This window comes from Saccharomyces cerevisiae, chromosome XIII (assembly GCF_000146045.2).
Source record: "Saccharomyces cerevisiae S288C chromosome XIII, complete sequence".
In the NCBI taxonomy this organism is placed as follows: Eukaryota; Fungi; Ascomycota; class Saccharomycetes; order Saccharomycetales; family Saccharomycetaceae; genus Saccharomyces; species Saccharomyces cerevisiae.
In genome coordinates this window covers 628,849-645,327 of record NC_001145.3, presented here as the reverse complement: position 1 = coordinate 645,327, position 16,479 = coordinate 628,849, and the positions used below count along the sequence as shown (strand labels likewise).

Genomic DNA, 16,479 nt, shown 5'->3' with positions numbered 1-16,479 from the left:
AGGAAAGGAAAAAATACAGATTATTGTTGTATATATTTAAAAAATCATACACGTACACACAAGGCGGTAATGGTGACGAAGCCGTCACATAACTTAAGAAGGGAGCACAAATGGTTAAAGGAAACGGCGACTTTACAGGAAGACAAAGATTTCGTATTCCAGGCTATCCAAAAGCACATCGCGAACAAAAGGCCTAAGACAAATTCGCCACCAACAACGCCATCCAAAGATGAATGTGGACCAGGAACAACAAACTTTATAACCAGCATTCCTGCATCTGGACCAACGAATACTGCTACGAAACAACATGAAGTCATGCAAACTTTGTCGAACGATACAGAATGGCTCTCGTACACTGCCACATCGAATCAATATGCTGACGTACCCATGGTTGATATACCAGCCAGCACAAGTGTTGTATCGAACCCGAGGACGCCCAATGGCTCGAAAACTCACAATTTCAATACTTTTCGACCGCACATGGCTAGTTCTCTTGTCGAAAATGACAGTAGCAGAAATCTAGGTAGTAGAAATAACAATAAAAGCGTAATCGATAATTCAAGTATAGGCAAACAGCTCGAAAATGATATAAAATTAGAGGTGATCCGCCTTCAAGGCTCCCTAATTATGGCATTGAAAGAGCAATCGAAATTATTGCTACAGAAGTGTAGTATTATCGAATCCACATCATTGTCAGAGGACGCTAAAAGGCTACAGTTAAGTAGGGATATACGGCCTCAGTTATCAAATATGTCGATACGAATAGATAGTCTGGAAAAGGAGATCATAAAAGCCAAAAAAGATGGAATGTCAAAAGATCAAAGTAAAGGTCGCAGTCAAGTTTCTTCACAAGATGATAATATCATATCAAGCATTCTGCCCAGCCCCTTGGAATACAATACATCTTCCAGGAATTCAAACCTGACAAGTACTACTGCGACTACCGTCACTAAGGCATTAGCCATCACTGGTGCGAAGCAAAATATTACTAATAACACCGGTAAGAATAGCAATAATGATAGTAATAACGATGATTTGATTCAAGTCCTGGATGATGAGGATGATATAGACTGTGACCCTCCTGTAATATTGAAGGAGGGGGCTCCACATTCTCCCGCATTCCCGCATCTCCACATGACGTCAGAAGAACAAGATGAACTTACAAGAAGGAGAAATATGCGTTCAAGAGAACCAGTCAACTACAGAATACCTGATAGGGATGATCCTTTTGACTATGTTATGGGTAAATCTTTGAGGGACGATTATCCGGATGTCGAAAGAGAAGAAGATGAGTTAACAATGGAGGCAGAAGATGATGCCCATTCCAGCTACATGACTACTAGAGATGAAGAAAAAGAAGAAAACGAATTACTAAATCAAAGCGATTTTGATTTTGTGGTAAACGACGACCTAGACCCAACTCAAGACACAGATTATCATGATAATATGGATGTTAGTGCAAATATTCAGGAAAGTTCTCAAGAAGGTGACACTAGGTCCACAATTACCTTGTCGCAAAATAAAAATGTTCAAGTTATTTTATCATCTCCCACAGCACAGAGCGTTCCCTCAAATGGCCAAAATCAAATAGGCGTGGAGCATATTGACTTGTTGGAAGATGATCTGGAAAAGGACGCAATTTTGGATGATAGCATGAGTTTCTCCTTTGGCCGTCAACACATGCCCATGTCTCATTCTGATCTAGAGTTGATAGACAGCGAAAAAGAAAATGAGGATTTTGAAGAAGATAATAACAATAACGGTATCGAGTACCTATCAGATAGCGATTTAGAAAGATTTGACGAAGAAAGAGAGAATAGAACCCAAGTAGCAGATATCCAGGAACTAGACAATGACCTGAAAATAATAACAGAAAGGAAGCTTACAGGTGACAATGAACACCCACCACCATCTTGGTCTCCCAAAATAAAAAGGGAGAAATCCAGTGTTAGTCAAAAGGATGAGGAAGACGATTTTGATGACGATTTTTCATTAAGTGATATAGTGAGTAAATCCAATTTATCTTCTAAGACGAATGGTCCAACCTATCCTTGGTCTGATGAAGTTTTATATCGTTTACATGAAGTCTTTAAACTGCCTGGTTTTAGACCTAACCAACTAGAGGCTGTAAATGCAACTTTGCAAGGTAAGGATGTTTTTGTTCTTATGCCAACAGGGGGTGGTAAATCTCTTTGCTATCAACTTCCTGCAGTGGTGAAATCGGGTAAAACACATGGTACTACTATTGTCATCTCTCCGCTAATTTCCCTGATGCAAGATCAAGTGGAACATTTATTGAATAAAAATATTAAGGCGAGCATGTTCAGTTCGAGGGGTACTGCCGAGCAAAGACGACAAACTTTCAATTTATTTATTAATGGATTATTGGATTTAGTTTACATATCTCCTGAGATGATCAGTGCCTCAGAACAATGCAAGAGAGCTATCAGTAGATTATACGCAGACGGTAAGTTGGCTCGTATTGTTGTAGATGAAGCACATTGTGTTTCTAACTGGGGCCACGATTTCAGGCCTGATTATAAAGAATTAAAATTTTTCAAAAGAGAATACCCTGATATTCCAATGATTGCTTTAACTGCAACTGCAAGTGAACAAGTCAGAATGGACATCATTCACAATTTAGAACTAAAGGAACCTGTTTTCCTAAAACAAAGTTTTAATAGAACAAATTTGTATTACGAAGTAAACAAGAAGACCAAAAATACCATTTTTGAAATCTGTGATGCGGTTAAATCTAGGTTCAAAAATCAAACGGGTATAATATATTGCCACTCCAAGAAATCATGCGAGCAAACATCAGCCCAAATGCAAAGAAATGGCATCAAGTGTGCATATTACCATGCAGGCATGGAGCCTGATGAAAGATTAAGTGTACAGAAGGCATGGCAGGCGGATGAGATACAAGTCATTTGTGCTACTGTTGCTTTCGGAATGGGTATTGATAAACCTGATGTGAGATTTGTTTACCACTTTACCGTTCCCCGAACATTAGAAGGCTATTATCAAGAAACCGGCCGTGCTGGAAGAGATGGGAACTATTCATATTGTATTACCTACTTTTCATTCAGGGACATTAGAACCATGCAGACAATGATCCAGAAGGATAAGAACTTAGACAGAGAGAATAAGGAAAAACATCTGAATAAATTACAGCAAGTAATGGCATACTGTGACAACGTTACTGACTGCAGAAGAAAGTTAGTTTTATCTTATTTCAATGAGGATTTTGACTCCAAACTGTGTCATAAAAACTGTGATAATTGTAGAAATAGCGCCAACGTGATAAACGAGGAAAGGGATGTTACAGAACCTGCCAAGAAGATTGTAAAATTAGTGGAAAGTATCCAAAATGAAAGAGTCACAATAATTTATTGCCAAGATGTCTTTAAAGGTTCGAGAAGCTCCAAAATTGTTCAGGCTAACCATGACACCTTAGAGGAGCATGGTATTGGTAAATCCATGCAAAAATCAGAAATCGAAAGGATTTTCTTCCATTTGATTACGATCCGAGTTTTACAAGAGTATTCAATAATGAACAATAGCGGTTTTGCTTCAAGCTATGTGAAAGTTGGTCCCAATGCTAAGAAATTGCTGACTGGAAAAATGGAGATAAAGATGCAATTTACAATATCAGCACCAAACTCCCGTCCCTCGACATCTTCTAGCTTTCAAGCAAATGAAGATAATATACCAGTTATCGCGCAGAAATCAACAACCATTGGAGGAAATGTGGCTGCTAATCCACCGCGCTTTATAAGTGCGAAGGAACACCTAAGATCGTATACATACGGCGGTTCGACCATGGGTAGCTCACATCCGATCACTTTGAAAAACACAAGCGATTTACGCTCGACACAAGAACTTAATAATCTGCGAATGACATACGAACGTCTGAGGGAATTATCTTTAAATTTAGGAAATAGAATGGTTCCTCCAGTTGGGAACTTTATGCCTGACAGTATTTTAAAAAAGATGGCAGCAATATTACCAATGAATGATTCGGCTTTTGCAACTTTAGGCACAGTGGAGGACAAATATCGCCGAAGGTTCAAGTACTTTAAAGCCACGATAGCAGATCTTAGCAAAAAGAGATCAAGCGAGGATCATGAAAAATACGACACAATACTAAATGATGAATTTGTGAACAGGGCCGCGGCTTCCAGCAATGGGATTGCCCAAAGTACTGGAACAAAATCTAAGTTTTTTGGCGCCAATTTAAACGAAGCCAAAGAAAATGAACAAATTATCAATCAAATCAGACAAAGCCAATTACCCAAAAATACCACAAGCAGCAAATCAGGTACAAGGTCCATCAGTAAGTCGTCCAAGAAGTCTGCTAATGGGAGACGAGGTTTTAGAAATTACCGAGGTCACTACAGAGGAAGAAAGTGAAGAGTAGAAAAATAAATAGTGTTACTTATAACTACGACACCATTCGCCAAGCATTCTTTTTGGGCACTTTTTTAGCTTCTTTACCTCTTATACTAATTGCATACACAATAACATAGCATATAAATAAAAAGGCGAATCATAAAATTTTAAATCAACCACGACATATTGTGGTGTGCACATTGCTCAGTTATCAACTTCGAATTTTCTCTCGTAAACTTTTAACTTTTCTTTGACCTGAATATTTTATATTATCTACATATGTGCATAAATGCGTCAACTAATATACATATACAACATAATGGGTATGTACTCATTCAGTTTCGTTCGCAATTTCTTCTACAGAAGGGCATGTACATATTAAATTCATGTCACCATAAGTGTCATCCAGTCTAGCGACAGTAGGCCAGAATTTATTGTATCTCAAAAAGGGTAATGGGTAAGCGGCTTCTTCACGGGTATAACCTCTCGTATCCCAATTGGAGGAAGTAATAAGATCTTCCAATGAATGAGGGGCATTTTTCAAAATCTGTCCTTTTGGTTGACCTGCTACTAAGGCATTTATTTCTTCTTTGATGGATATCATGGCATCACAGAATCTATCCAATTCTTCCAAGTTTTCCGATTCTGTTGGTTCTATCATCAAAGTTCCGGGAACAGGGAAGGCCAACGTTGGGGCATGGAATCCGTAGTCTTGCAATCTCTTGGCAACATCGATAGCTTCAACACCTTTAGCTTTGTATTCTCTTAGATCAACTATAAATTCATGAGCGCAGTGTTTTAGTGTGCTCATTTCATTGACGAAAAGAATTTTATAATGATCTTTTAATCTTGTCATCATATAATTTGAATTTAGCATTGCTATCACACTAGAAAATGGTAATCCCTCATTACCCATCATTTTGATATAGGCATAAGAAATTGGTAACACTAAAGCATTACCATATGGAGCAGAGGAGACCGAATCGATGGATTTGCTACCGCCGATTCCAGTGATCATATCAACAACGTCATGTTTAGGTAAATGGGGTATTAAATGAGATTTGACGCAAATGGGAGCTCCAGCTGGACCACCACCACCATGAGGAATGGAAAATGTCTTATGTAAATTCAAGTGGCAAACATCTGCACCAAGATCTCCGGGTGAAGTTAGCCCAACCTGCGCATTCATATTAGCACCATCCAAATAGACTTGTCCACCAAAAGAATGTACGATATCAATAGCATGTTGGATGCCTGGTTCAAATAAACCGTAAGTGGAAGGATAGGTGATCATTACGGCGGCTAGTTCTTTAGAATGTTGTTCAGCCTTATTCTTTAAGTCAACCAGATCTAATGAGCCATCCTGCAAACAGTTGACAGGAACAACTTTTAAACCCGCCATAGCGGCAGAAGCCGGATTTGTACCATGAGCGGATACAGGGATTAAACACACGTTACGATGATTTTCACCTTTGCTTTCCAGGTAGGATCTGATTACTCTCAGACCAGTATATTCACCTTGAGCACCTGAATTTGGTTGTAAAGAAATACCATCGAAACCTGTAATGCTGCATAAATCTTTCTCCAACGAAGTAATTAGTTCCTTGTATCCTTGGACTTGGTTTGATGGCTGGAACGGATGGATATTCGAAAATTGGGGCCAAGTGATTGGCATCATTTCAACAGTACTGTTCAATTTCATAGTACAGGAACCTAAAGGAATCATAGAATTAGCAAGAGATAAATCACGAGATTGCAACCTATGTAAATATCTCAACATTGCTGTTTCGCTATGGTGCATGTGAAAGACTTCGTTCCTCAATATTTCATCAGTACGCTGAAATTCCCTTGGGAAACTGTTAGAATAGTCCTCAGAAAGAAACTGCGAAGAATTTTCAATGTCAAACACTTTTAGTAGATTTTCAACATCAGCTTTTGTAGTTGTTTCATCAAGAGCCAAGGAAATAGTGGTGGTGTCCACGGCAAACAAATTGATATTAAATTCTTTCAAGGCCTTGTCCAATAACTGCTCGGAGGATATGCCATTACCTAACTTTATAGTCAAAGTATCAAACCATGTTTTATTAATTAGTTCGTGAGGGCAACTGTCATTTTCGATGGCATTTGCCAATATTGATGTTAAGCTAAATATCCTCCTGGAAATATTCTGTAGGCCCTTAGGACCGTGATAAACACAGTAGCTCGAAGCAACATTAGCCAGTAAAGCTTGAGCGGTACATATATTTGAAGTTGCCTTATCACGCTTGATATGTTGTTCTCTTGTTTGGAGGGCCAACCGCAAGGCCGTCTTGCCTAAGCGGTCTTTAGAGATACCGACAATTCTACCTGGAATTTTTCTGTTTAATTTATCAATAACAGCGAAAAAAGCAGCATGAGGACCACCATAACCCATTGGGACACCAAATCGTTGAGAGGAACCCAGGACGATATCAGCACCGTAATGAGCAGGTGGTTTTAGAAGTGTCAAAGCCATTAAATCTGAGGCCACAGAGAGCAAAGACTTGTGAGAGTGTAACGCATCAGATAACTGTTTCATCGAGTCAGGCGGTAAGATTGAACCATCTGTCGCTGGATATTGAACCAAACAACCAGATACGTCGGGGTTCTTTAAAACATCCACAGCTTTCTTGATATCCGAACAGTCAACTTCAATAATTTCAATATTGAACGGCTTGGCTCTGGTGTGAAGGACACTCTTTGTTTGCTGGTGTAATTTTTTATCTATTACGTATTTTAGTTTCTTTTTTCTGGAAATATTGAATGACAAGAGCATAGCTTCTCCAGCCGCTGTACCCTCATCCAACAATGAGGCGTTCGCCACAGGCAAACCAGTCAAATCTGAAACAACCGTTTGAAAGTTTAATAGCGCTTCTAGCCTACCTTGAGAAATTTCGGGTTGATAGGGCGTATAAGAAGTATACCATTCTGGACTTTCTAGCAGGTTTCTTTGTATAACCGGTGGTAAAATCGTACCGTAGTAACCCTTACCTATGAAATTTTTAACTTTATAGTGGTTCTTATTGGCAATCTTTTCTAGATGTTGAAGCATTTCTTGTTCACAGAATCCCTTACTAGGAGCTTCTAGTTTCAAGGGTCTTCTCTTCAAAATATTGGGAGGAACGAGCTCTTCTATAAATGCGTTTAAATCGCTATAACCCATTGTTTTTAACATTTTCTTAACGTCGCTAGGAGAAGGACCTAAATGACGTCTAGCAAAAGTATCTAGCGGTCTATCAATGTTTTTCAAGTCAGGATTGAAAATCCTGCTGTACTGTGTAGACGTTATGTCTGTAGCGGCTGTTTTGAGCAAAATAGATTGAGAATGGAATGATCTAGTCCTCGCTAATGAAACATAATTGGTGCTTGACCTGACAGTAGCCCTACAAAGGAGAGCAGTCACTCTTGTCCTAAGCATGTTATCTTCCTGGTATTAGGAAACGTTTTTCCAATAAACTGTGGTTAGTTGATGGTTAGATCGCGCAGCAATCAATACAGTAAGATTGGTACACACGAGAAAGACTAATTCACTGGAACTTGAAGAGAAGAAAATTGTGCCACTCGAGCCTGCTATATATACATCCATTTATATTCGTTGGAGATCTTTCGACTAGCTTATCAAGGTCCTTCACAGCTCAATGCTGACTTCGATGACTCCTCTGAGAGTCATGACTCCGAAAAGGAGGAGTCTATACCTCAAGAAGAGTCAGAGATGTCGGGTAACGATTCAACCGGGTAACATGATTGTTATTTCATAAGATTAGAATTCTGAAGCAATTTGGGATTGTGCCAAACCAATGCGAGCATCAAACTGTTAGAGGAAATCCACAAATAAGGCCAAACAGAAGTAAACTCAGGGAGTTGAATTCGGGTTAGAGATTTCAAAAGTCAAATCAAGATCAGTTAAACTGTAATGGCTCGCCAAAATTTTTTAGGCTTGGTCGTCTCCCAAGGGAAGATGCAAAAGACGGTTAAAGTACGTGTAGAAACAAAAGTCTTTAATAAGAAAATCAACAAGGAGTTATTTCATAGAAGAGATTATTTAGTGCATGATGAAGGTGAAATATCAAGGGAGGGTGATTTAGTAAGGATAGAAGCGACGAGGCCGCTTTCAAAGAGGAAGTTTTTTGCCATTGCAGAAATTATTAGAAACAAGGGTCAACAATTTGCATTATACGAATCAGAAGCTCAGTTAAGCGTTGCAAAAGAAGAAGCCCAAAAGGCAAAAGAATTTTTGGATAAAAGATCAGTGAGGGAGAATAAACTAAATGAAAAAACAACCCTTTTACGTGATATTAGGACCATCCAAGATGCTTTATCTAGCGGGTCAACGCCGAAAGAGTTATTGGAGATTAAACAAAGGTACGGCATTCAAGATTTTTCACAAGAAACAGTGAGGCAACTTTTACAGTTAGACATCTCTGGATTGGAGGTTAATTTGGAGAAACAAAGAAGTCTCATTGATCGTATTCAAACGCGATTATCCGAATTGTTGTCGAATGATCTAAAATGTGATCAATTTTTGAAGGATCATGGTGTTGAGGATCCTTTGACCTTGAAAAAAAACATCAAAAAAAATTTGTTAAGAAAGCACGTCATGATGGATATGCAACAACCAAGCCAGTAAATAAAAGAAAGAGGAAAGCCGAGTGTCATATTTTCTCAACTAAAGCACTACACTCTGTAAATATATACAACTACAAGACTTCGTTACGTAAATAGTAAAGTGTTATGTTTTGACTTTAAAATATTCTAGTGAAAAGAACGATGTTTTTGATTTTCTATCGTTTAACGCATTTATATATTTTCAGGCAAGTGATATCGAAGATGTGAGTACATCGCTCGTCCCCATCGTCAAAAACAAAAGTAAATAAAAGAGCTCTGCTCTGATTTTACAAACAAGAAAATTCCAAGGAAATAGTCCAAGTTTTATATGACCCCACCTCATTTTTTTTTATCTCTCATAAAAAAAAGATGCATATGCTGGATATGTTTGGAAGAATCCACATATGACTCTACATGGCTACAGCACACGTGCGGTTGCAACTTACAAATTCATAAACGCTGCTATATAAGATGGCTCTATCAAATGCATGTTGAACTTTTTCTTCCGAACACAGTGGACCTACCAAAGGATGCTGATTTACCTATAATCACCTGTTTAAAATGTCTCGTTGATGGGCACCATGATTTTATGACGACTTTCTCTCTTACAGAAATATGGGAAACTCGTCCCATTTGGGGGCAAAAATCAGTACCGTTTCAAAATGACTACGTGTTCAATCTAATGTCTCTTTATACCAAACGGGATAATCATCCACCTTATGTGTTAGTGAAATTTGGCGAATGTCCTCAATGCAAGAAAACAAATTTCATAAAAAGACCTACAGTAACCATCCAGTCTTCTGTACTATCCCTGTTTTATCAGTGGCAAAAAATTACACGATACGTGATACCATTAGGGATAACTAGTTTATTTCTTTTAAACCCTGAAAAGACAAGTTTTGACATTGGATTATGGCAACTACGCTGCCTTTTCCCTGAGAATGTTCTACGAAATATGTTAAACATCAGCACTACAAAGGCATTGGACGTATATGCGCAAACTGAACGTGGCTTATTAAGCATTCCTTTAACCTCCTCGATCATAATATATGGGTTCATACATTATCTTAGCAACATTTCTAACGTCAGTGCTAATGCAATACTCTTTAAGTGGGTGTATCTCAGTATTGTAAAAACTGCTGGAAACAAATATTACAAGGGTATAGGTTTACCTAAAATAATTTTGTATTCTAACTTGGCTACATTTTGCTATAATTTTACCTTTAAAAGATTGGTTGACTTAATTTACAGGAGGCTGATCAATAAAGGAGGTAAGTATTTGTATCACGGAAATTTTGAAAACTCTAGTAATAGCGTTCCAGCTGAGGAATTTTTTATCAGGCGGAATTGGTATGCTATTCTTGCAGAAAAGATACTATGGCCCTTTGTTGGTAAATGTACAGGAGGTCTTCTATTGAATGCTTTTCTATGGATACAGAGAAAGTTTAAAATTGAATGGACGCCGAATTGCTCCCCTTCGGAATTTAGAATGATTTTCAATATTATAGGTTGTGGTACTGCTGCTATAGGCTGGTCAAGTCTGAAGCTCTATGCCAGTTACAAAAGATGTCAGGAACTTGAAAAGATCAATGAATTTATTGAACAAAGTTGCAAAGGTGAGTAAATAAGTCATTCGTAAGTGTACACTAAACTTTAAGGACAGCTGGTAGGACAATTTTATGGTCATTTGACAGCTGATGTCTTAAATTGTGTGCTATGGTTCATGTTTACATTAAGACCAACTTTTTTAAAGGCGCGTAAAGCAGAATCATTATTACAAATAGTAAAAATAAGTAAACAAATTTATATAATATATAAAACATGAAGGCGAAAAAAGAGATTAATCAACTTCTTCCATCTCGGTGTCAGCTGGAACCTCTTCAACTGGAGCTTCGGTAGAAGCTTCTGGAGCGGTTTCTGTTTCTTCATCCTCATCAATGTTCAAACCTAAAGAAATCAATCTATTTATTCTTGATGCAAAAGAAGTTGGTTCTTCCAAACTGAAACCAGAAGTCAACAAAGCGGTCTCGAATAATAAGTTAGTCAAATCTTTGACGGTCTTATCTTGTGCACCACCCTCATCAACTCTCTTTTTCAATTCCTTAATAATTGGAGATTTTGGAGAAATTTCGAAAGTCTTCTTGGAAGACATGTAGGAGGACATGGAAGAGTCTCTCAAGGCTTGAGCCTTCATGATTCTTTCCATGTTAGCAGACCAGCCGAATTGACCAGTTCTGATGGCAGCTGGAGCATCTAGCAATTTGTAAGAAACAACAACCTTCTCCACTTGGTCACCCAAGATATCCTTCAAGGCCTTGGTCAATGGTTCGTATTCTTTGATCTCCTTCTCTCTTTCAGCTTTTTCTTCGTCTGTTTCTTCCAATTCGAAATCTTTAGTAATGTCAACCAAAGTTTTACCCTCGAATTCCTTCAATTGAGTGAAAGCGTATTCATCAATTGGGTCGGTCAAGAACAAAACTTCAAAGTTCTTAGCCTTCAAGGCGTCCAAGAATGGAGACTTTTCGACTGCCTTTAGAGATTCACCGGTGATGTAATAGATGTTCTTTTGGTGTTCTGGCATTCTAGTAACGTAATCAGTCAAGGAAGTCAATTCATCGACAGATTTAGTAGAATTGTAACGTAGCAACTTAGCTAAAGCAGCTCTGTTTTGAGTGTCCTCATGTACACCCAGCTTAATGTTCTTAGCGAAGGCAGAGTAAAATTTGTCAAATTGCTCGGAGTCTTCAGCGATTTCGTTGAAGGCTTCAATCAATTTCTTGACAATATTCTTTCTAATAACCTTCATAATCTTATTTTGTTGTAACATTTCTCTGGACAAATTCAATGGTAAATCTTCAGAGTCAACAACACCCTTGACGAAAGATAACCACTCTGGAATCAAGTCTTCAGCTTCATCAGTGATGAAGACACGACGAACGTACAACTTGATATTGTTCTTCTTCTTCTTACTCTCAAATAAGTCGAATGGTGCTCTCTTTGGAATGAACAAGATAGCTCTAAATTCCAATTGACCTTCAACAGAGAAATGCTTAACGTACAATGGGTCTTCCCAGTCGTTAGAAATAGACTTATAGAAAGCATTGTATTCCTCTTGAGTGATATCAGATGGGTTTCTAGTCCATAATGGCTTAGTCTTGTTCAACTCTTCTAATTCTTGAACCTCTTCTTTAACTTTTTTGGTTTTTGGCTTCTTTTCTTCTTCTTCTTCATCGACTTCTTCCAATTTTGGTTTCTTGTCATCTTCATCCTTCTTTTCCTCGTCTTTCTTTTCTTCTTCTGGAATTGGAACTTCCTTTTCGACTTCCTTGGTGACTAGAAGTTGGATAGGGTAAGCAACGAATTCAGAATGTCTCTTGATGACTTCTTTAATTCTCTTTTCTTCCAAGTACTCCAATTGGTCATCTTTCAAGAATAATCTCAAGACGGTACCTCTACCAATTCTTTCGTTAACTTCGTCCAAAGTAACGGTGAAAGAACCACCGGCATTAGATTCCCAAATATATTGTTCGTCCTCATTGTTCTTGGAAATAACTTGAACTCTGTCGGCGACTAAGAATAAAGAGTAAAAACCAACACCGAATTGACCAATCATGGATACATCGGCACCAGCAGATAGAGCTTCCATGAAAGCTTTAGTACCAGACTTAGCAATGGTACCCAAATTGTTAATCAATTCAGCCTTGGTCATACCAATACCAGAATCTCTGATTTCCAAAACTTTTTCTTCTGGTTTTGGGGTGATTCTAATGAACAAATCTGGTTCGGTTTCCAATTGCTTTGGATCAGACAAAGCTTGGTATCTAATTTTGTCTAAAGCATCGGAGGCGTTAGAGATCAGTTCTCTCAAGAAAATTTCCTTGTTAGAATAGACAGTGTTGATGATCAAACTCATCAACTGAGTGATTTCAGCTTGAAATTCAAAAGTTTCACCAGCCATATTTCAGAATGATTCTATTTTTCTATTGGTTCTGTAGCGTTTCAAGAAAAAGAAAACAAGAGAAAGAATATATCACAAAAAATATAATGCATGTGTTCATGTCACTTACGGTAGGCAGTTCACATGCCACTCTTTTTATACAAATCTCCTCCCTCATTACCCAACGCTTGGTGGAAGTTCGAGAAAACGAGAAAAATTGTTCTTTCACCTTCTAGAAAGAAAAGTGCCCAGAAAACAGAAAGGCGGGTAATAAAATGCATCGGCGGCTATTTTAACTTTCTATTGGTAATGGCTGCTGTTCTATGAATACAAAAAGAAAGAATATAAAAGAACGTAAATATTAATTTTGCCTAAGAAGCAAATTATAATCAAATGCGTAATGGGTTATAAACTATCTAGTACGGTTAAAAGCTTGTCAATCTGTTCACAAACCATGTAATCTTCATCTTGATCACGAACGTAAGATAATAGTGTTTTTAGCTTATCGTAGTTGTACTCAAAGGGAAGTAAATCAAATCCTGTACTGTACAACAAATCATGTATCAAGTGTACGGCACTTCTTCTCATCAAAAAAGAATCATCCTTGTCCTTCAAATGATTTTGTGGTTGTTCTAATTGCAATATTCCAAATACACAATCCAGCATATCGCGAATTCTATCCGAGACACCCCTGGCGTTGATTTGAAGGCACATACCTAAGATTGACATGGATGACATACGCCATCTATTGTCCAATGGTTTACTATCATTTGGCCTCACAATACTAAGACAGGTATCTATAATCAGATAAGCCAATTTACCCTGGAACAATTCGTTCTGACGTTGAATGTAATTGATGAACACTTCTCCAACTTTCAGCACATCATCTAATCTGTTTTTCTTTTTTTTGTTAGCATAAAATTCTGCAAGTAGAGGCAATATGGTTTCTGGCTCTAATTCACATAGCGTTGTAAGTCCTTTAATAACGTTGAGATAAATGAAAGGGTCCATATTCTTTAAATAATCTAAATGTATTTGCAACACCTTTTCCAGTGAAATTACTGGAGACTTCTTTTCAGCTAGATGACGTAGTTCTGTTAAACCATAAGATTTTATGGGCACTAAAGGATCATGTAGACTAGTTATCGCTTTGTCAAGCCTTTCCTCATCCATCTCAATTTCTATGTTGTCGTTCCTTTCCGTAGTATGTCCGTTAATCAATATATTATCTATTGATGCCAATAATGCATCTATTTCGGAAGCATTAGTGTTGAAAGATTGTAATTTTCTAGAAATGGATTTCAATATATAACTGTTTTGCAATAATATACTACTGGACGATTCTGAAAGGACGGTTGATAATAACTGCAAGATAATTTTGTAGGAAGAATTTTCATTTGGATCCAATTCTTCTGTTTCTTCTCCTTCTTCAACTTCGTCGTCAGAATCTGCTTCTACTTCCTGTATTGTTTCATCTTTTTCCTGAACAACATCTATCAATTGATCAATAACAATAAGAACGTCCTTAGGTTTATTAACAATCTTGGTTTTAAATCGGTTGTTCATACATTCCAAAAGTTTCAAGTCCATGAGTATTAACGCGTTATCTGTAACGCTTGGCATCCCGCTATGATTATCGGAAGATCTTTTTTCACTTTTTTTTGTATGATGGACCCATCTTTTCAGAATATCTAAAAATAAAGTCTTTGATTGTTCCTCATCATTTAGCAGCACTAAAAATTCCATAAATAATTCTATCGAAAGGTCCATATCTTGAAGAAACTCAGAAATTTGAGAGTTTTTGGATCCTTTTTCGAAAAACAACTCTGCCATATCTGTGTTTTTAACCGATATGTAGGGTAGCTGAGTATCAAGATCAATTAAATACTTCCATTTCTCGTGCTCAAAATTCAGTAAGTTAAGGCTCAGTACATTTAGATATTGAAAATTTTCTGTTATGACTATTAGAGATTTTAATAATGATAATACAACCTCGTAATACTTTGAGGAAGATTGCTCTGGAAAATGTATGCTGTCTGTGCTTTTATTATCTGAAATAGACAATTTGTTTATTTCTAATGGGTCTAGTTTTTGGTTTTTCTTCAAAAAAAGAGCATATATCCATACATATAAAAAGAACTGTCCAGGCGTAGTACCGTCTTCATCAGGGCAACTAGTAACTAAATCATTCAGCAAATCCGATGAAGAATTTTTGGATAAAGATATAAGAACGTTTATAACATCGTTCAGTTCCTTTGCTGTATGATCAGTTAACGGGGAATTAAAGATAATGGAGCGGACCTTCTTAAACAAAAAATCGTTAACAATCCTCTTATTCCTCAGGTAAAATTTAAGGATTAGTCCGTTCAAACAAGTGACCAGGATAGGCCTGTTCACAAAGGTGAGACCATCATAAATTTGCTTGAATAGTTCCGTCAAGTATTGCAAATTTGTCATTGTTTTTGGCTTACTCATCAAAATTTGGTAGATACGGTTAAACTTTTCAATATCTATATCTTCAGCATCTCTCACACCCAAAACGAAATCAATCAAGCTGATCAGACCATTTTCCGGTCTTCGTAGAGTTAACGTTGTTAACTTCGAAAGGATTGGCTCCCTAACCTTTTCGTCTTGAATTGTTTCTACTAGTAGAGTGTAAACCCCAAACAAAGTATAAGTTTCTTGAGTATCTTCTAGATTTGTAATCATTTGTGAAGAGTACCTATTAGGCAACTGCAAATGTAACACAATCAAACCTAATAAAATGTTTGCGTAAGCACTGCCTTTTGATATTATTTCTCTCAGGTAGTCAGAAGACCTCTCACTAGTTAGAACATTATAAAAGACAGTTATGACTTGAGATAAAGTATCGTTATTTATGGTGTGCCATCGAGGCGTTTCATATTCTGCGCTTTTTTGGCCCTTCTTGAAAGTATTTATTCTTTTCGAATCGAATGGAATTTTCATCGTAGGAGACAAATTAGCATCTATACCATGAATAATCAAAAGATTTATCAGTTCGTCTACGTATTTCATATCATGCAATGAGATAGGCAATAAGTCACTTTTACTTTCGATGAGCCTCCGTTGCTGTTCTAGTACGTGAATGTGCAAATTCTGGAATTTCTGTAAAAGTACTGCAACAAACTCATTGTTATTTGAGCACTTCAACGCCTGATAAATGGAAGAGGATGATGATGAGCCTGAATCAAGAACATATTCGTTTATGGGAGTAATTACATTGTCATCCAGATCTTCGAAGAAAACATCTAGGGCTGTCTTTTTGGTGAGCTTCGGTCTTGTATTCAATATATCGTGTATGTTGATCTTTTGCTCTTTATCCTCATTCATTTTCCAACCTTTTGTTTTTCTTGATCTGATATGACAAGAAGAAACATGAGGCGGTGATGAGCCCTTATTGCTATATGCTGTTCGACGCGATGAGATGATTACATGTTTTTTATTAAATTTCTCAAGCAGACTGCGGGTAACCTTGATTTTTAATTATTCAATAGGAATTCTTTTTT

The 16,479-nt window shown here is 37.4% G+C and overlaps 6 protein-coding genes across 6 annotated transcripts, besides 1 other annotated feature; 3 read left to right on the top strand and 3 right to left on the bottom strand.

Moving 5' to 3' along the window:
- Positions 1-69: 69 nt before the first annotated feature.
- SGS1 (ATP-dependent DNA helicase SGS1) lies at positions 70-4,413 on the top strand (the record flags this gene model as incomplete). Its single annotated transcript, NM_001182696.1, has 1 exon — positions 70-4,413. One exon carries the CDS (start codon positions 70-72, stop codon positions 4,411-4,413), a length of 4,344 nt encoding a protein of 1,447 aa, NP_013915.1.
- Positions 4,414-4,723: 310 nt separating this feature from the next.
- On the bottom strand, positions 4,724-7,828 carry GCV2 (glycine decarboxylase subunit P; the record flags this gene model as incomplete). The annotated part of the gene is made up of 1 exon (NM_001182695.1): positions 4,724-7,828. The coding sequence occupies one exon, from the start codon at positions 7,826-7,828 to the stop codon at positions 4,724-4,726; it is 3,105 nt and encodes a 1,034-aa protein (NP_013914.1).
- Positions 7,829-8,323: 495 nt separating this feature from the next.
- MRPS17 (mitochondrial 37S ribosomal protein MRPS17) lies at positions 8,324-9,037 on the top strand (the record flags this gene model as incomplete). The annotated part of the gene is made up of 1 exon (NM_001182694.1): positions 8,324-9,037. One exon carries the CDS (start codon positions 8,324-8,326, stop codon positions 9,035-9,037), a length of 714 nt encoding a protein of 237 aa, NP_013913.1.
- A 306-nt stretch (positions 9,038-9,343) lies between these two features.
- YMR187C (uncharacterized protein) lies at positions 9,344-10,639 on the top strand (the record flags this gene model as incomplete). The annotated part of the gene is made up of 1 exon (NM_001182693.1): positions 9,344-10,639. One exon carries the CDS (start codon positions 9,344-9,346, stop codon positions 10,637-10,639), a length of 1,296 nt encoding a protein of 431 aa, NP_013912.1.
- Positions 10,640-10,739: 100 nt separating this feature from the next.
- Positions 10,740-10,827: an origin of replication (ARS1324; Autonomously Replicating Sequence).
- Positions 10,828-10,855: 28 nt separating this feature from the next.
- Positions 10,856-12,973, bottom strand: HSC82 (Hsp90 family chaperone HSC82; the record flags this gene model as incomplete). The annotated part of the gene is made up of 1 exon (NM_001182692.1): positions 10,856-12,973. One exon carries the CDS (start codon positions 12,971-12,973, stop codon positions 10,856-10,858), a length of 2,118 nt encoding a protein of 705 aa, NP_013911.1.
- A 384-nt stretch (positions 12,974-13,357) lies between these two features.
- Positions 13,358-16,303, bottom strand: RTP1 (Rtp1p; the record flags this gene model as incomplete). The annotated part of the gene is made up of 1 exon (NM_001182691.1): positions 13,358-16,303. The coding sequence occupies one exon, from the start codon at positions 16,301-16,303 to the stop codon at positions 13,358-13,360; it is 2,946 nt and encodes a 981-aa protein (NP_013910.1).
- Between the last annotated feature and the right edge of the window lie 176 nt (positions 16,304-16,479).